The 20,830-nt window shown below is 41.1% G+C and overlaps 1 protein-coding gene across 5 annotated transcripts in view; it reads left to right on the top strand.

Moving 5' to 3' along the window:
* cdk14 (cyclin dependent kinase 14) overlaps positions 1–20,830 on the top strand; it is a 524,692-nt gene that overhangs the window by 366,129 nt on the left and 137,733 nt on the right. For all 5 annotated transcript variants that reach the window (XM_080210276.1, XM_080210285.1, XM_080210303.1 and 2 more), the window contains one exon: positions 17,543–17,682. In XM_080210276.1, coding sequence (XP_080066402.1) covers positions 17,543–17,682 — 140 coding nt within the window. The remainder of the gene's footprint in view (positions 1–17,542; positions 17,683–20,830) is intronic.

Here is a 20,830-nt window from a genome sequence, read left to right as displayed (position 1 = left end):
AAAACCAATTGAAATTCAAATTGAATCCAATTTATTGTTACCACAAGGGAGACATACAAGATCTATCTGACAAGAAAAAGCATTCACCTGATCTTGGGCTTGATCTGATGTTTGATCTTAGCCAAAATGCTGAGAAGCGATTAGCTGGGGAGTACGCAAGATGATGTAGTTGGCCTCATTGCTCTCTGAGTTAGGGAGGAAAATGTCAGCCAGTGAAGTTCATTAGCTCATTGTCAGATAAACTGCCAACATTCACATAATGAAGAACTGCCAGTTAATGAAGCTCCCAGAGGGCAATAGACACTTTTGGAACTGGACTTTGGTGAGAAGGGTGAAAATTTGCAGAAATTGATTTGGAAAGAAAGGTGGGGCAGTACGGCTGCCTCAAAGCACCAGGGACCTGGGTTTGATTCCCAGCTTGGGTCACTGTCTGTGCACAGCCTGCACATTCTCCCCATGTCTATGTGGGTTTCCTCCAGGTGCTCCGGTTTCCTTCCACAGTCTGAAAGACGTGCTGGTTAGATGTATTAGTCATGCTAAATTCTCCCTCAGTGTACCAAACAGGCATCTGAGTGTGGCGACTAGGGGATTTTTACAGTAACTTCATTGTAGTTTTAATGTTAGCATACTTGTGATACTAATAAATAAATTTTAACTTATTGATATACGCAAAAATATTCTTCAGTAGGTAGAGGATTACTCATCAGGAAGTTCAGTAATCAATCTGTCGCAGAAGCAACAACAATTCATCCCGTAAAAGGAAACAGCATGTCAGCACCTTGTCAGAGTACAATCCCAATTATCAATACTGTGCCTATTTGATCCCAAGCAAGCACAGATATTTCCAAATCATTAATTATAAACCAGGGTGAAGTTGCTATTCTGTAGTCCTTAACAGAACAGTGATTTTCAAACTGTTTCATCTGCAAACCACATCAGTGGGGCAAAAAAGATCTGCAGGAACCTACTAGTCTTATTCCATCCACTTTTGCTTGCCACCACAAAAGGTCTCGTCAGAATTGGAACTATAAATATTGCATGTCTCTTGCATTATATTATGCATTTTTTTATTAAACTGATGCATGTCTGAAACAAAAATAGACATTTTCACATTAAAAGCATTAATACTGCAAGAGAACACGTTTATTTGAAATGTTATTCTTAAATATGATAAAATCATAATCTCCAAAGAAGCTAATACCCATTTGAATCAAACAAACCCAACAGTAAAATTCATCTTGCTTATAAAACTTCACTGTTGTTGCTTTTGCGTGTGGGAGCCATTCTGGTTGTGGGATGTCATACGAGTAATGGGGATGAGAGTTCCTGGCCTGTTCTCTTGTGTGGTCTTGGCTGTGGCACTGCACGTCAGTGACTTGTGTTTTCAAGCAGCCCACAAACCACCTGGAGTACTGTCGCAGACCACACTTCTGAGATGCACTGAAAATTATTTTGACTACCTATTAGAATCATCGAATCCCTACAGTGCAGAAGGAGGCCATTCGGCCCATTAAGCCTGCATCAACAACAATCCCACTCAGGCCCCACCCCCATAAACCCACGTATATACCTTGCTAGTGCCCTTATAACTATTGGAAAAGATTATTCAGTAAAAGATTATAAAAAGTACATTATGAAAAGTGACTTCAAACATATCTCAAACTTCCAGAGAGCTGCATAGGTTCAGAATTTAGAACTGTACCAGTGTAGATTGTTTGGTACAATTGTTTTTAAATGAATCACTTCTTCCGCCAAACATATAAGTCCCAGGGCTGTCCTCTCATTGTGCTCCATCAGTCATTGTACTGCATCTTTTCTCATTGTGGCACAACTACACTCAACTCCGATTTTAAACAGCAAGTGGCCATGGAGTTGCTCAGTGCCAGAATAACAGTGCATCCCACTTCTGAGGCAACCATATCAAATTTTTGGCAATAGCAACATAAAAGTGCAACTTAACATGGCCGATCATCCTAGCCCACACATCTTTGGACTGTGGGAGGAAACCGGAGCCTTCTGAAGAAACCCACGCAGATATGGGGAGAATGTGCAAACTCCATACATACACTGACTTGAGGTTGAAATTGAACCCCGGTCCCTGGAAGGCAGCAGTGTTAATCATTATGCCACCATGCCGCCCTTAAGGAATAACATATTGTAATCATGGGAAAATGACCAGAAATGTAATGCAGTAATATGCATAAAAGTATCCAAGCATATAGGGCTTTTGCAAAAGTCTGGTTTTGTGGGCCCCTTTCAGATTGTAAGCCTAATTATTGTCTTTCTCTTGCTCGTGCCTTTTGTATTTGCTTGGTGCAAAGATAAATCAATAGCGGGGAAGCAGAATCCCTTTGAGATGAGGAGTTTCTACAAGGCAGCTGACAGATGTGAGGCCCCTGCAGCATTGATTTCTAGGTTAACTGTGATAAATGATCTTTGACTTTCCTGGCTCCGAGAGGTCATCTGTGCAAAGTATTTGGCATTGCGTTTTGTAGAGTTCCAGCAAATTCCTGACGAAGAGCTGAACAAACAGACCAGCAATTCACCAGCTCATATTTACATTTTAAAGAGAGGGTGACTTTCTTTTTCAGACACTTGACTTAAAGATGTCTGCCAGAGGAATAAGATTGATACAACATTACTGAAATTTTTATAGGGCCGACTGCTTTCAAAGCCCTGATGAGATATTGCTCTGCAGACAGCTGCCTTTTACAGTGATCTAATGGAACAAATCATGCCTACTACAGACAGCAGCTGTTCTCAATGACCATCCTAAAAAAAAAATCATCCTTTTAGGGTTGTTCAAATTCTTTTAGAGATCAACCATTGCAGCCCGCTGACAAAAAAAAAACTGACCGCGTAGCGTGCCAACCGCTTATTTTAGCTACTTCTGTTCTTTCTGCCTTCCTTGTAAGTTCTGGCTTGGGCCCAATCCATGAGGAAATAAATATGTGAAGAAAGAATGCTGTGGAATGTTAACTACAGTGATGAATTTTCCTTTAATCGCATGCCAGGTTGTACAAGAGTTGGTGTATTAGCCATTGAGATCGAACTAATGTGTGTAACCAAAGAATAGTCTTGCTTTCAAATACTATTTCATTGAGGCAGTTTTTATGAAGTTTTTGGGCTGATAAGGAATAGGATTTAGAAAATAAGGTAATATCTCTGTGGGGGTAATGGTCACGTAGCCATCCAAGGTATTTAGTGAGTCTTTGGCAGATGGACAAAGCAGAAAGCTGAATACCACCATTTGAAGGTTCCTTCAATGATTCTGTCTTTCAGTCTTGGCCTGATGTGTATAATCAGACTATCGGTTAATCGGCCTTGTTTTATATATAGCTATTAAAAATAATCATGTTCTCTGTAAGTATGCTTTTAAACATGAGAGATGAGTGTGGCTAATAATTAATTGTTGTTTATGCTGCATATTTGCCTCAGGTGCTATGCCTGGAATTTTAGCACATTGTTGACAAAATATAGTTCCTCAACAGGCAGGTAGGTAACAAGATAGTGACTGTGACTCCAAGAAGTGCCGTCTTTTCATTTTTACCTGAAACTCTGCACTCTTGTCAGTTAGTTAGAAAGGGAGAGCAGCTCTTCAAGTCTGCAACTGAGTGTCCACCTGATGATCTTTGTTTCCCACCGCCGCCTCCATGGCAATGAGGCAGATCGTATATACACAATGCCTACCCATGGTGCTGCTGAAATACTGCCTGTGCTGACCAGTTGTACAAATGTTGCTGCAATTGTATGATCGATTATTAATATCAGGCACTTGTACATAGAATGGCATAGATCAGTTGTTTTGCAGAGATCCCCAAGCTGTAACAACAATAGCTTGCAACTTGAGATACTTCATAGAAGAATTACCAGGCTAAATAGAAGTCAAACCAAGGAAGATCACATTGACGATATGGTAGTCTTATGGGTATGTAAATAAATTTATAATTCAGAAACTTGGACTAATAATTCATCAGCTGAATTCAAACTCTTAACAGCGGGAAATTTGAATACTTCAAATAAATCCGGAACAAAAAGTTGGTGTGACTAATAGTGATCATGAAACTAGTGAATTATCATGAAAGGGAAGGAAGGGGAGGTGATGGCCTATGGTATTATCCTTAGACTATTAATGCAGAAACTCGGCTAATGTTCTGGGGATCTGCATTCAAATCCTGCCATGGCAGATGCTGGAATTTGAATTTAATTCTTAAAAATATCTGGAATTAAGAATCTACTGATGAGCAGGAAACCATTGGCGATTGTCAGAAAAAAAACATCTTGTTCGTTAATGTCCTCTAGGGAAGGAAATCTGCTATCCGGTCTGGCCTACATGTGACTCCAGAACCACAGTAATGTGAGCCCTCAAGCAACTAGGGATGGATAGTAAATGCTGGCCAGATAGTAAACGCTGGGCAGCCAACGATGCTGATGTCCCATGAATGAATTTAAAAAAAAAGGAAATCTGCCGTCCTTGCCCAGACCCATAGCAATGGAAGACATCTTGATGCCATTACATAACTCCAGTTTTTGCTGTAGTTTGCTCATGTGCATGTAAAGTGAGAAATCTAGAAGTTGCCTTCAGTTATTTTGTGCTTCTCTATAGAGTGTGCTGTCGAAGTACTCTCAATTAGAAATCACTGAATTGACACAAACGTCCCCTTTTAAACAGCAATATCACTGTTTTGTTAGAAGTCCTCAAACTGTTGCATCTTGTTGAATGTGGCTTGAATGATGCTTAATAGCATACTGATTCTGGAAAATCACTTTGGCCTCAGCAAACTAATTTTATACCTATAATGTTACTTTTGTCCATTCTAATAATCCCAAACATGTGAACCTTTCTAAAAGTTTGTTTAATATTTCAGCTTCAAATGTGGATGTCCCAAATATTTACTTTGTTCTCTGTAAAAAAAAAAATTTAAATGAAAGTGAAGATTAATTAGTGCATTTTACTTCCTGGTTTGCTGTTGGTGAGAATATTCCAATGTGATTGGTTGCTTACCCTGCTGTATAACATCACTGTTGCCAGTTCAAACTACTGTTGAAAAAGTTGAACTATACACCACTAAGCTTGCTGGATCTTTGTAGACAGCTTTCATTGAGGTTAGTGGCAAGTGCTGCTGCTTTGCCACTGGCCGTAAAATCTTTGCTGTTTTTATACTTTATTATTTATCTCATTCATGAATATGTTGTTTGTATTGCTATGGTAATATGGCAAAGAATGGTAGACTGATTTTTTTTATTTGAAAATCCAAGTCTGAATTCTTTCACCACTGTTCTGTGCGGATGATCTCCCTTGAGGCATTTGATAGTAAAACATAACGTGGGAGAAAGATGTTTAATTTTGAATTTGAATGAGACGTGTCTATATTGATAAACACTGCACAAAATATCTGCACATTGTAGGATGGTAACGTCGTCAGGCAATGATGGGCTTTCTCTACAAATAGAACTTCTCTACAAAGTGAATCTTAGCAACTAGTAACAAAAATAATGATTTGGGAGTTAAATTATCATCCTAACGTAGAATCGTAATCACTCTACAGTGCAGAAGGAGGCCATTTGGCCCATGTCTGCACTGACCACAATCCCATTCCTGTAACCGCACATATTTACTTTGCTAATCCACTGACATGGGGGTCAAACCAAGGAAGATCACATTGACGATATGGTAGCCTTATGGGTATGTAAATAAATTTATAATTCAGAAACTTGGACTAATAATTCATCAGCTGAATTCAAACTCTTAACAGCGGGAAATTTGAATACTTCAAATAAATCTGGAACAAAAAGTTGGTGTGACTAATAGTGATCATGAAACTAGTGAATTATCATGAAAGGGAAGGAAGGGGAGGTGATGGCCTATGGTATTATCCTTAGACTATTAATGCAAAAACTCGGCTAATGCTCACATGATATTGAGCAATGGGAATATTCCGAATTATATTGGGGCAACATTTCCCATGTATTCCAAGGAAAAAATTCTACTTCCACTAATCAGGCAACATTTGTATCAATGGTGCACAGGATTGTTGCTTACTCTTTCCTGGTATGAGCATTGCTGGCAATGCCAGCATTTGGTGTTTGTTTCTAATTTCCCTTGAGAAAGCAGGTGGGAGCTGTCGTCTTGAACTGCTGTACTCCATGCAATGTAGCTACATCTATGGTGCTTTTAGAAACCAATTTTCATGATTTTGTTCAAATGACAGGGAAGCGAGAGCAATGTCTCACCAATGGATGACGTGTGACTTGCATTGGAACTTGGAGGTGGCGAGGTCCCCAAGCACCTCCTACCCTTGTCCTTCTAGGTGTAGAAGTCATGGGTTTGGGAAGTGATGTCAGTGGGGTTGTGTTGAGCTGCTGCAGTGCATCAGTGACGCACTGCTTAAGATAGCAGATGAGGTGACTATCAAACAGGCTGCTTTGTTCCTGGGTTGTGCCAAGATTCTTGTACTATTGGAGGCACACTCATCCATTAGAGGCATAGACTATTCTGTCTATTTCGGCTGAAAAGCATTTCCTGCCAGGTCCTGTTTTCTCACCCCTCACATGGCCAGCAATCCGGGAGAGGACAAATAAAATGCTTCAGTGACACTTCGAAGTTCCCCAGGAAGTGCGGCAGAATTCCAGGGAGGCTTTACCTCCATATGCAGCATGACTGTTCCCAGATCGCCTCCAACTGTGTAGGTGCTCCCTCCTCTGGCTGTTTTAAAATAAGGAAGTTTGGCACTCCTCCACCCGTTCGTCTTTGTTCCAATGCATTATTAATCCTCTTAAGGGCAAAAGTAATTTCATGAGTCATCCTTCTACATTGTCAGAAAATAGCAACCTCCCACAACCACCCCCTGAAACACAGGTTCAGGTGCCCATCAAATTGACCCACCTCACCTTCTACGTGCATGCCAGTCATCTGGTCTAATTACTTAATCTTCCAAGAATTGATGCCATTTTACGCTCAGAATTTCTCACTTTGAGCACCAACAAGTCCTGCCCCTCATATAGAAATCTCTCCACAGTTCCACATGGACTCGGTACTCAACTTGCCAAAGCAAAGAAGTTCAATGAGCCTTTTCTTGCACTAGATCCATATTCAACTAGTAATATCGTGATCACTTATCTGGGCCGCCAGCTCCATCCAGGTCTCCTCGGTTTGGTGAGGCGACATTTTACGCGGGAGCAGCATTTCATATTGGGCACTCACTGCTTCCAGAACAACCCAGAGATAAAGCAGGGGGCAGGCTGACATTCCCATTCCGCCTAACATTGGCTACAGGTCCAGATGGCAGAATGCAAACAGTAATAACAGAATGCCTTTCTGAAACTGAAATCCACATTGTTAATGCAACTCCCTGAGGCTTGCGAATTCCTATTGCCCTCTTCATGGAGTTCCCTGGTAACTTTTAAACCCCCGTTGGCACCCTGTGGTCCTGGTACCCAAGCTTCCTGCCCCGCTGGCAAAGGTGAACCTGACACAGTGCGCTCCGCACAATTACCCTGCACTGAGAGTAACTGATAATCCCATTCAAATCAAATAATTTAGACGGTTCTGACTCTCTCAGCTGAAGGGTTATCCAGAAAATTTAGGAGAATTAAAATGACTTCTAACTCCTGGGTAACCATACTAATGATGCCCTCTGATCTCCCAGTTGTCCTCCTGACTAACCCTGGCCCTTTATTCCCACCCCCACCAACCACCCAGCCGAATCCATGACAACATCCCCTGACTGTCTCCTGCACTCCTCCAACTAGTTTAAGTTTATTGATTAGTGTCACGAGTAAGGCTTAAATTAACACTGCAATGAAGTTATTGTGAAAGTCCCCTAGTTCCCACACTGCAGCGGCGCATGTTAAGGGACGCTGAGGGAGAATTTAGCATGGCCAATGCACCTAACCAGTGCATTTTTCAGACTGTGGGAGGAAACCGGAGCCCTCCGGAGGAAACCCACACAGACATGGGGAGAACATGCAAACTCCACACAGATGGTGACCCAAGCTGGAATTGTACCTGGGTCCCTGGTGTTGAGGCAGAAGAGCTAACCACTGTGCCACCCTGCTCACCCCTACTTAATACCTGACCCATCATACACCCAGACTTGTCCTATCCCCTTCTCTCCTGACCCTACCCCATCCTACCCACTACCTTTTCCATGGCTTCAGAGAGAGAGAGTGATTATTTCTTCATACTTTGTTCAACATGCTTCTCAGTTGTTTAGCTAGATACTTCTGCTGCTGTGCGTTGTTATTTAAAAGGGAGCCAGGATTCCAAAACTGGCATAGCTACCATGCCATATATAATTATCCAGAAAATCTCAGCAGGCCTGACAGCATCTGTGGGGAGAGAATAGTGCCAACATTGAGTCTAGATGCCCCTTTGTCAGAGCTTTTTTTTTAATCATTTTTTCCCCAAAATTTCTTTGGTGGTGTGTCTTTCTGACTCGCATTATCTTTCTGCTGGATTTTTAGACTGTAGAGATATTGGGCTTTACTTAGAGAGGGAGAATGAGATATTCCTTACTGCTTCATTAACAGCTTCTCCAGATTCCTCTGCTGCTGTTTAGCAAACCTTGTCCTTAAAGTCCGGCTCGCCGTATATTCTAGAGGAATTTGCTTACCATGTCTGCTGTGGTCATTGTTGCTGAACAAGTAATTACATTTCGATGATTCAAGTCAGAAAACTTTGACACCTTTTTTGATAGTAGAATATGACAGGTGATGGGGGTGTCTCATTCTCCACAGTGAGTTTAAATGTCTGTTGGTTGTATAACCTGGCTGGCCAGCAGTTCCCCATTGACTTGACAGGATTATAGTTGATTAAAATCTGGCATTTTCTTTTAATACCATCCTTTCAATAATCCTCTTCAAAGTGGATCTTGACACACACAGACGTGAAATTCCATGAACATCATGTCAGGGCATGCCTATCATGCAGTCTAGATAGTAACTATTCAGAAATGGTTCATTTTCAATTCCAGACATCAGGTGACATGTCACAACCATCTTTTGGCCAGTGTCTTTTCTTGTATTTAAAAAAAAGAGCTACTCTTTAAATAGTTCAGAATGTTTCTGGCTAGTTGGTAAAGTTATAGGTAGCTATAATGCAAAGATAATTTCCTGTTGCAAGTTCCACCCCTTTCAAAAAATCGTGCTTTTCTATTCTTAGAAATAGAATAGAAATAGAATGTAGGGAAGTGTGATCACACTTCCCTACATTCTCCCACTCACTAACCTATTTTATCTTTTTCAGTCTCTGCGTTCTCCACCATTTATCTTTCCACTAAGCTATGTAGCATCAGCAAACTTAGATAAATTTCCCTCTGCCTCTTCTTCTAAATCATCAACATGGATTGTGAATAGTTGAAGTCTGAGCTCCAATCCTATTTACACACACCAATGCTCACAACCTGCCAATTTGAAAAAGCTCTGTTTATGTCACTCTTTGCATTCTGTGCATTAAACAATCTTCTATCCAATACATTACTCCCAACTCCATGAGCCTTTATCTTACCTAATAACCTTTTATCTGGGACCTTACTGTATGGCTTTTGGAAATCCAGGTATATTGTATCTAATTATTGATATGTGCCCTTTTATCCAACCTTCCAGTTACAATCTCTAAGAACTCTCATAAATCTATCAAAAAAGGTTTCCCTCAAAACCATGTTGACTGTATATATTGACATTGCTAAGACTCACTCAATAATAGATTTCCAACCATTCCCAGTGAGTGATGTTAGACTAACTGGCCTGCAGATCCCTTTTTCTTCCTCTCCCTATTTTCGTGAAAAGCAATTTCTTCCATCTTCTTAAACCTAAGGAATTTTGTACAATCATGGCTAGTATGTCCACTATCTCTGCAGCTACCCCTTTTGGAACCCAGGATGTAGGATATCAGGTCCCAAGGATTTGTTGAATTTTAGTTCCTGAAGTTTCTCCAATATTTTTATTTTCCTCTGCTGATGTTAATTGTCTTAATTTCTCCCTCTTATTAGCCCGTAGGTTACCTTCTATTTCTGAGAAGCATTTTCATACCTGAGGCTGCACAGCACCTGATGATCTGGCCAGGTCTCCACCTGTAGAGCAGGGCTGAGGGGGAATAGATAATTTAACTAGGAAGGCCTATTGACCAAACCCTGGACAGAGAAGGGGTTGGAGATTGTGCCTCCCCTCATCATTTCCATCACTGACTGCTGAATGAGGTAGACAAACCTTCCTTAAAAAGAAAGCCCACGTAGACATAGCCAACTGATGAAATTTCAGGGTAAGAACTTCCCCCAGAGAAAACTAAGTATTCAATATGATGCATTTCTTTCCCTTGAGAACAAGACAGATGGATTTTGTAGCCCGTCTTCAGTGAGATTTACCTCAAGTGTTTCTCTTCAATTAGTAATTGTAGAACGAACTAGTTTGTGTACTTGTGTAGAGGCATGTCTCACTAAAGTGCAATCAGTCTGCCCGCCTACACAAAATTGGAGGAACATTTATGTGGAAATCTATGAAAGATGCAGTAACCTGTTCATACAACAAAGGGTTCATTGTTACACCCACCTGTTAATTTACGTAACTGTGCAACTAGATATTGGGCGGAGGAAATGAATATGAGATAAGGGGTCACCTTGTGCCTTTTGCAGGATTGCTGAACGTCGATATTTAAAGCAAGCGCTCAACTTCTGTGACGCGTGTTAGTACTTGTGTGCCTACAATCCATCTGTCTCTTTAAAATATCTGTGGATAATTGGATTACCGCTTTAAGATTCAGGAAAAGGCACCCTGAGCTGCGCTCTCTAATTTGCTTTAATGGATGATTTAGGAACATGAGTATCAACCACCATTCCCTATCAATACTATCAATTCACAGGTGGTCGTGTTTTGTTTGTGTGGTCTGGCTGTGATTCAGAGCAGAATGCTGAACACGTGTATTAACATGCATGTGGTCCTGGCCATTAGCGCTGTAACAGTTCTGAGTTGTGATCTCTTATTAAGGAAGCCTCAACAATGCACTTAAAAAATTATAGTGTGATTAGAACAAGCCAACATGGTTTCAAGTGAAAGATTTTGAGACCATGAGCAGAGTGTCTGCTGTCAATACATTTTAAATGGGCTGTTGGCAAATTTAACCAGGCCACCCGAGTACTTGCTAATCTCACTTTGGCACCACAAGTTGGACTCCATATGGCGATTAAACCACGCTGCGTGAAACTGCTTCTCCCCAAAACTCTTACTCCACTCCCACCCAGTGTGGGTTCAGGATCTGCCTCTGGACTTGCATTGTTACTTTGCTGTTGTAAGGGGGAGCGCGGCAGTATAAATGTACACTAAAATTAAAAATCCTTAAATTTATTACTGTCGAGTTTGTCAGCTGGTTTCATGCAGTAAATATTCAGAGCTTTGAAACATCTGGCATAAGTTCAAACACAATGGTCCGTGCACCAGATTTAAAATGATACTTAACCTTTACTATCATTTCCACATGTAATCTCTTAACTTTTGATTACTGGGATATGCACACTTAAGTGGCTCAAACTTCCTAAACCAGGAAGTTATACTCTCTTATGCCTTATTTTGATATCAAAATCTTCTGTCTGCTTTGAAGCATACACCTTCCTTTTCATGAATTTTGCATTCTGTTTGAAGCATTTTTAAACAGTTTTTCTTTCTCAACAACACTGGATAATTCTAATTTTTGCAAGTTGCATGAATTTTTTGCAAAACAGAAAAGGGGTTTTCAGTAATTTTACTGCAGGTTGAGAATATATGCCATTTCTGAAGAGCAGTTTGAGTTGGGCAATAAAAGTTGATCTTGCCAACGATGCCCACACCCCATGAACAAATATTTTGGAACAAGTATTTTGGGGCAAGTATTTTGTTATGATCACTTTGATATTGGGGGACCAGGGCAGTTTTGAAATTGTGGTTGAGAAATTTGATTGCACGCAGCCCGTTATTTAGGTGAAAAATGGATGCAGAAGAAACCAGTTATTCGGCACTTGCCAAGTACATACACAGCGATATTGGTCAGTGCCCTGCTAGAACCTAGTGCCCCACCTGAAATAGATATTAGGACTGTTCTGAATGCTGCAGTCAGTTTTCACAGGTGCAGAGTAGGCAGACCCTGAAGTGGACTGCAGCAAAAAGGTGAGGACTTGTTTCATTTTGCTTAACTAAATTGAAACCTGAAGGAGTAGAATTGTTGCTTCTGATCCCAGAGTAAAACAACAGACCACTAACAGCCACTGCTCAATCCCTCCTGACTGCCTCTGCTCTTCCAGGATGCTCAGTTGCTCCAGCCAGCACCCCCCGCAGCACTAGACAATTTCCATCCAGTTTCTGGCCACTGAACAATTGCTTGGGGTTCTTGCCTTGCACTCCTGTAGCATCTGATCTGATTTCTAGGTCTACTGATGTAGTCAGAACACACAACTTGTTTTTTGTAAATGGTGTGATGCAACTCAGGTTTGATTAAAGGGAAATGGTAGGCTTAAGTAAACTTCCAAATCGCTGAAATTGAACTTTTCACCCTTGCAACACAAGTCTGTGAAGAACAACCATTCAGTTAAGCTCGCCATGGCAGAGATTATGAAAAGGATGGCCCAGCATTGCAAAACTATTTGAATTTGTTTGAGAGTGCACATAACAGCAGAATGCGCGAAAAGAATAAACAATTTAAAAAAAAAATTGCCAACTTTTGAAAGTGATAAATTGAAGAGTCAAGTGCCAGCAGTGAAATATCTCACAACTTGAAAAAATAACTTGAGATGCAGACAACAGCAACTCTCATTAGAATTTGCTGCTGAAATGCAGCAGGCGTGATGATGATGGGCATAGTTGCTTTCTTTTATAACCGTGCACAATATTACAATACTTGTAATCTCTGCCCTGATCATTATCTTCACAATATTGGGTGGGAAATTCCTGGGCGTTGACACCACTATTGGTTTTACTTCTCTGAAAGCATGACAGAAGCTCCATGTATGGGAGGAAATTTAATATTTCCCCAGCACAGCACTGGGCTGGGAGGCAGGGGCAAAATCAGGACAACCCTAGCTGTGGTCCCACCAATGCCTGTACAACAGTAGCAAAACGTTACTACTTCTATATGCCAAAACCCATGTAACAAAAGTCAACTTCCCAGTTACCTCTCCAATTACTTGCTGTACCTCCATGTTAACTTCCAGCGATTCATGTATGAGAATACCTGGATCCTTGTGTACCACCACATTGTACAGTTTCTCTCAAATAATGGCTCACATTCCTCCACTGAATAATTTCTTTGGCGCAACTTCCAATGTTAGATCACAATGTTCTGCTTTTCTATCCTCCCTGGCAAAGTGCATAACTCACGTTTTTCCAATATTCCTAGTTGAAAAACAAGTGCAAAATATATGAAGATTATTAGAATTGATTTTAAACTGTTTTCATGCTTGTAAGCATTTTATGTTTGGCATTCCAAGAGATCCTTCAAGACCAATTCACATACAAACATCTGAGTTAGGAGCAGGAGTAGGCCACTAAATCCCTTGTGCCTGTTCCACCATTCAATAAGATCATAGTTTATCTGATTTTTAATCTCAACTCTACATTCCTCTCTATTCCTGAAAACCTTCATGCTTATCAAGAATCTATCTACCTCTGCATTAAAAATATTCAAAGACGTTGCTTCCACTGCCTTTTGAGGAAGAGAGTTCCAAAGACACTCATCCCTCAGACAGATTTTTAAAAAAATTCCTCAACTCTGTGTTAAATGGACGATGCTTTATTTTCAAACGGTGACCCCTAGATCTGTATACTCCTACACATCCTTTCCACATCCACCCTGTTATAGAATCATAGAAAATTTACTGAACCGAGAGGCCATTCAACCCATCATGTCTGAGCCAGGCCAAAAAAAGAGAAAGAAACTAGCTCTTAATTTTTATCACGTTTCAAGTTGAGCATTTCTGCCTGAACCAATTCGAGCAGTGAATTCCAGATACCCACCACTCTCTGGGTGAAAGATCTTTTTCCCCTTGTCCCTTCTAATCCTCCTACCAATCATGTATCAATGCCCCTGGTAACTGACTCCTTACCTAGGGAAAGCAGGTATTTCCTATGTATCTTACCTCAATTTTGTACACCTCAAGTAGGTTACCCCTCAGCCTTCTCCGTTCCAAGGAAAACAACCTTTTTTCATGGCTCAAATTTTCTGACTCTGGCAACATTCTTGTAAATCTCATGTCCTGAGCAATTATGTCCTCCTTGTAATTGGTGACCATAATTGTACACAATTGCATTTGTGGTCTCGTGAATGTTTTATACAGTTTTGGCATTATGTTCCTGCTTTTGTATTCAATACTTCATCCAATTACAAAAAAATGTTTTGTATGCTTTCTTTCCCACCTTATCCCCCTGTCCTGCCACTTGTGGGGACATGCACTATAAGGTGTCTCAATTCTATCCCTCTCAGTGCCCTCTTGTTCACTGATTATTCCCTTGCATTGTTTGCCCTCCCCAAATGCATTACCTCATACTTTTCTTGATTGAATTCAATTTGCCATCCTTCCGCCCACTCAACCAAACCATTGATATCATTCTGGAGTTGACAGCTGTCCTCTTCACAGTCAACTACGTGGCCAACTGTTGTGTCATCAGCAAATTTCCCAATCATATCTGCCCCATTTAAGTCTAAATCATTTATTGGTACAAAAATGAGCAAGGGTTTCAACACCCTGTGGCATATAACTGGAAATTACTTCCCATTTGCTAAAATGTTCATCAACCATTACCTTTTTGTTTCTTGTCACTGAGCCAATTTTAGATCCAACTCACCATTTTCATCTGGGGCCCATGGAATTTCATTTTTCTAATTAATATGCCATGTGAGACCTTGTCAAATGCCTTACTAAAATCCACTAATCTTCCTTGGTACTTCCTTAAAAAAAAATTTGTACAGACGGTGAACCAAGCCAGGAATCGAACTTTGGCTCCTGGTGCTTTGAGGCAGCCGTGCTAACCACTACGCAGATGTTATATTTCAATCATGCCATCTCCTACTTTTCTCAACTTTTTAGCTCTGCATTTTTCAAATCTTTTTCCCAGGTCCCACGTTTGCCAACTGGCTGATGTTCGGCACCCATGCCACATTTATTTACCTTTAATGTGCCAGGTGAATCTGCTTGTCCCTGACAAGCTCATGCCAATCAGGATGAGGGGGCAATGCACATAGCAGGTGCGGGGTTCAGCCAATTACTCTGTTGTCTTCACCTTTGTGGGAACAGAAAATCCCGCCTTGTGCATGTGGATCATTGTGAAGGGCAATAGCAACAAGGTGCTTGTTTTACTCAGCAATCCCGGGAGATGTTAGTCCAGAATTATGACAACCTCTTGGACTTGTGTTTTCAACAAGCTCTCACAGGTCAAGTACAGTAGCTAAGTCTCCACATTTGGAGTCGATGGTAGCCATGATGTGGAGATGCTGGCATTGGACTGAGGTGGGCACAGTAAGAAATCTCACATCATCTAATGAAGGAGCAGTGCTCCGAAAGCTCATAATTCCAAATAAAGTTGGACTTTAACCTGGTATTGTGAGACTTACTGTCCTCATTTGGAGTCAGCTATAAGCTAACAACTGACTCTGAGCTCTCAAGCTTTTTCACCCACTTTCTCAAAATCTGAAACTTCTCCTCAGGAATGTAGTGACAAAAATTGTTTATCAGCATTGTTCACAATGATCCACATTTGTGAAATGGGATTTTCAGTTCTCATTAGCACAGCCTGATGTGGCTGAGTATGACTTGTCAGTCTGTTCTCAGTTTTCTAATAGCACTGCTCTATCTTGTGGTGGACTTTCCAGCTTCCTCTAGCAGATTCTGATGAAAGATTCTGGTTAGCGGGTAGGCTGCTTATTGGCTGTTTCTTTCTTAGAACTAAACAATTTATGTCCACAGTCCTCTTACCTTGCATGCACATAAAACAGGCTCACCTCCAAGTGAACTCACGTCAAAAGTGCATATGTACAGGGTGCTTGGTGCCCAGTATAGGTGAAGACTGCGCTGACCTGTTCACTGTTGCCTTTTATGGTCAGAGACTGCACTGGTAATTAGATTAATTTCAACTTTTCATCTTACTAAAAACCACAATGAAGATTTAATTCGGAACTTCCCGTGAACGAATGAAAACGTACCTCGTAACATACAATCACTGGCTCAGCACATGCCAAGTGACTGCACAAAGCATAAAGGGGCTGTACTGGACTCTGAGCTAATTCTCGGGTGTTTGTTCCCTCCCATAGTGTTTCTGCTCTGTGTAAAAAGGTTTGACCTTGAGGAATCTAAAGCATGAATCCTATGCCTTTTGTAACTGTCACCTCAAGTAACATCTGAGGATATAGTGAATTCTCTCCATCTCCACTTGGTGCAAGGTGACTTTCAGATCTCGCTTCCTCGCTTGCTGCAGTGAATTACATTAAAATACGCACGTGGCAGAACTCTGGTATCCTAATAAGACATATGAATATCAATTAATGTCTTTGTTTTTGATTTGTGTGCTGGTCTGGGCAAAAGGACAAAAAGTGAAGAACAAGATTGTGGCCTTGATTCTTCAGATCTCTCCTCTTGGTAAATACACGGCTTTCTCTGCTTGGGCTCACAGTTCCAGGCTAAACCCACTGTCTATGCTGGAAATCCATGGCAGAGGGTCAGCTGGGCCTGGCTGCGCTCCATATACCTTGTACTCAGGTTAATGTATGGCCTGGTGATGTTAGAGTTCATCTAATGTAAGGCATCTCTTTGGATGCAATTTTAAAAATCATGTATAACATCCTATTCGATAATTGGGATATTTATGTTACCTTCAGGGTGTAGTGGTTCTCGGGCTCGGTGCCTGTGTTTGCTGATGGGTCCAGCAAGAAGCAACTAATGTCAAGCAATCTTTGGGGAAACACCTTTTTACACCTGCTACGGGTCATGACCCACACTTTGAAAAAGCCTGTTCTAGTGGGTACAAGCTTAATCTGTCCAGCCTTTCCCCATCAGGCAGTTTGTCCATTCTGAGTATTAGTCTAGGAAACCTTATCTGAACTGCTTCCAACACGTTGACATCCCTCCTTAGGAGATCAGTTATTATGCACAATACTCTGGGTGCGATCTCACCAATGCTGTGCATAACTCTACCTTAATATTCAATCTCCCTTGCTGTAAACGGTAATGTTCTATTAGCTTTCCTATACAGTACTATTAAAAAGTGGTTGTTTTCATTCCTGCATATTTTTTTTTTTTGATAATCTTGAAACAGGAAAGAAAAAGGATTGGTGCCTGTGAGGAGTTTTAGTGAATTTATATTGATTAAAATATCTTTGGTTGGTAAAAAGATCTTTTGCTCATGCATGCATAAAATTTCTGCAGCATTTCACTAGAAAGCCATGCTTTCATGTTGTAACTAATTATTTGTGCGCTTTGTAGCCCCAGCTGCCGTTTTCATTTTCAGTGGAGTATTGATCTTGTTTTAGGTGATGCAGTTATACACCTTTCAAATAGATGTAATGTCCTTTTGCACCCTTGCATTTCAGACTAGATTATGTGGCCCATGCTGAAGATCTTGCCTCTAAGCTTCTACAGTGCTTTCCAAAGAACAGGCTGTCAGCTCCCGCTGCACTGAACCACGAGTACTTCAGTGATCTTCCTCCTCGACTGTGGGAGCTCTCAGACAGTGAGTATATTACCAGCTTTAATCAGATTCCACAACATCTAAACCCGTGTGATTCACAAAGATGGGTTTCCTTTTATTTGAAGGGAGTCTTATTGAATAATTCTCTTTGCCTATTATTGCAAATCCAGATTTTTAACTTTTATTTAGCAAGTAGTGTTTTTTGCCTTTTTGTTTCGATTCCGTAGTTTTGGTACTAGCTTTTTTGCCAGTGGAAAAATAGCAATCTTCAAGTTAACATTAGCTTTGTTAGTTTGAAGGTGGAATTTTCCACTATGGACTTTAAAATCCTTAGAAACAAAAGTCGTGCCAAAAAATAGGGAACAGACTCAGTCCAGCTTAGTTAAAAGAAAACTTTTTTGGCCACCGTAAAGCCTTAGTGATAATTATCCCTTCAGTCCAAGCAGACTGGTTCTGCTATCACTCTCTTTGTTTAATGATTTTAAACAAATGCATATCACATCAGTTACAGCGACAACTGTGCTGTCAGATGAAGATCAGGAGGAATGGATGATGCAACCACAGAGGAGGAGAAAAGCCAAGGCTGGAAACAGCTGTACTGGCCCTGGATCAATTACCTGACTGCCTCTGAGGAGAAATGCAATGTGTAGGTCTAGGCTCGAGTGGCATCTGATTCAGATGGGTCCTTAGTGACTCCAGCTGTTGTGGTTGCGATTGCCAAAATTATAACCTTTCTAGTCATCTGGTCATTCAAAGCATGACGGGGCTGCTCCCCCACCTCAACTTCTCCCCCCACCATCCCCGACAGCCACAGCAGTGTGTCCAGCTGTATGTCCAGCTGCCTGCAGCTGTTCGCTGCATCACAGTTCCAGAGGGCTGGCCCCACGGTGGAACAGTGGTTAGCACTGCTGCCTCTCAGCACCAAGGATCTGGATTCAATTCCAGCCTCGGGTCACTGTCTGTATGGACTGTGCATGTTCTCCCTACTTTTGCATAGGTTTCTTCCGGTTTCCTCCCACAATCTGAAAGACGTGCTGGTTAGGGACATTGGTCATGCTAAATTCTCCCTCAGCGTACCCGAACAGGCACCGGAGTGTGGCCACTAGGGGATTTTCACAGAATCGCAGTGTTAATGTAAGCCAATTTGTCAATCTAATAAATAAATTTAAAACTGACTAGTTTATTTCTTTCGGAGCATCAGCAACAGTTGAACACACATCAGAGCTTCAATGTTAATGCTGATTCACCTACATTTAAGGTTGAATGGACTGTTGGTCATCTTGTTTACAGATATCACTCCTTAAGAGCTCTGTTCACTCACTGAGGGTGGACTGCAATGTTAAAGCAATAGTCCTCATTACGGCTGTCAAACATACAGTCAATATGTGACTCATTTCACTTGAATTAGCTCAGATATGATTGAGATAACTAATTGAAAAGTTGACTCAAGCTATTTAGCCATTGAAACAATGATTTTCTTGATGCATGCAAGTAGCCTCTGGTGCCAAACAGCTATCACTTTAACTAAGTACAAATCAAGCTGCACTTTCCAAATCAACAAATGTTTTGTGATTTTGATTACTTGAGCTATCTTTCACTTTAGGACAAAGGAGGTGAAAATTGGACATTTGCAATTAAGTAAAATGAGGGGTTTTATCTTTTGCCTTGCTTTCATTTCCAAAGCCAAAGACCAATTTCACCCCTACCTCCACCACCACCCCCCCCAACCCCTGCCTTCACCTTTTTGATGTGCAACACGCTGCATAAGTTGAATGGCACTGGTGTAAGCATTGTAGAAGAAATCACAGATGCCTCGGCTACAATGTGAGTGATTTGAAAAATTAATTTAGTAAAATAGCTAAGGAAGCTAAATGTTGGTCCCTTTCTGATTCAAGAATCTAAGTGTATATCAATTGTTCAAAATACCAGTTTGAGTTCCAGACCATAGGAGCTAAATATATACCAAATTTATTAAAAACTTATTGTGTAAAGTGGGTTTGAATTTTCAGCTCTGCATCGAGAAAATACTGGGGCATATGATTATTCTTTCACTGATTGGATCTGGATTCTGTTGTCCCTGGATTCTGTTGTGCTAGCTACTAGAATTCCAAGTCAAATAATTGTGGACAATTTGAGCACAGTGTGTAAAAGTACAAAACAAGACTAAGATGTATAAGTTAGGTTTATTGGCATGATAAATTGACCCTAGTGCCAGGGGGATTACCAGGGTAAATATGTGGGGTTACAGGGATAGGGCCTGGGTGGGATTATGGTCAGTACAGACTCGATGGGCTGAATGGCTTTCTGTACTGTAGGGATTCTATGTTCTAAGACATAATTTGACACTCCACAATACTAAGTTTGAAGTCAAAATCAGAATGCTCATGCGAACGTTTGGGCGAAGTGTTACTTGGTCCTCCTTATTCTTTGAAGAAAGTTTGCTCAAATAATAGCAAACCGTGCAGAAAAATTGGGAGAGAGTGCGGCTTTGAGAAATTAGTTTCCTGAACATTAGGGTGCTTCCTTCAACTTTTTGTGTTTGTAATCTAGTCCATGCTTTTTGCTGTTTCCATGGAAATGACATTACACATGTACATAGTGGGATACACAGAGGAATTTCCCTGATGTTGTCCACAAGGAAGGTCATTGCAAGAGTCTTTCTTAGAACCTTCTCCCTGTGGCGGAAGAGCTCCTCCCAGAGTCACAATGCGGATTCTATCCACTAAGCACAATGGACTTGACCTTCACCACAAGGCAACTAGAAGAGAAATACAAAGGAACAGCATCAACACTCGTACTTGGCGTTCTTTGGCCTCAAAGGCCTTCAACACTGTCAGCAGCATGGGATTATGGAGTACCTTCCTCCACTTCGGCTGCCCCCAACATTTTGTCACCATCCTCCTCCACCTGCTCCAAGAGGACTGTGATCCTGTCAAATGGATCCAACACAGATAAAATTCACATTCAGACTGGGATCAAGCATTGTCGTATCATTGCACTGATGCATTCTCTATCTTCCTTGGTGCAATGCTCCATCTCATCCTCCACATCCTGCTGGAATACATAGAAATGTAGTTATCAAAATCCACAATGAGGCCTTGGTTAATGTGGATAACTTTCTGTACTTGTGGCCTACCGTCAACAGGAGAGACATTGATAACAAAATTTAACGCTGCCTTCTGAGTACCAG

Source organism: Carcharhinus amblyrhynchos, chromosome 2, assembly GCF_965287045.1.
Source record: "Carcharhinus amblyrhynchos chromosome 2, sCarAmb.v2.hapA, whole genome shotgun sequence".
Classification (NCBI taxonomy): domain Eukaryota; kingdom Metazoa; phylum Chordata; class Chondrichthyes; order Carcharhiniformes; family Carcharhinidae; genus Carcharhinus; species Carcharhinus amblyrhynchos.
This window is presented reverse-complemented; position numbering and strand designations above follow the sequence as displayed.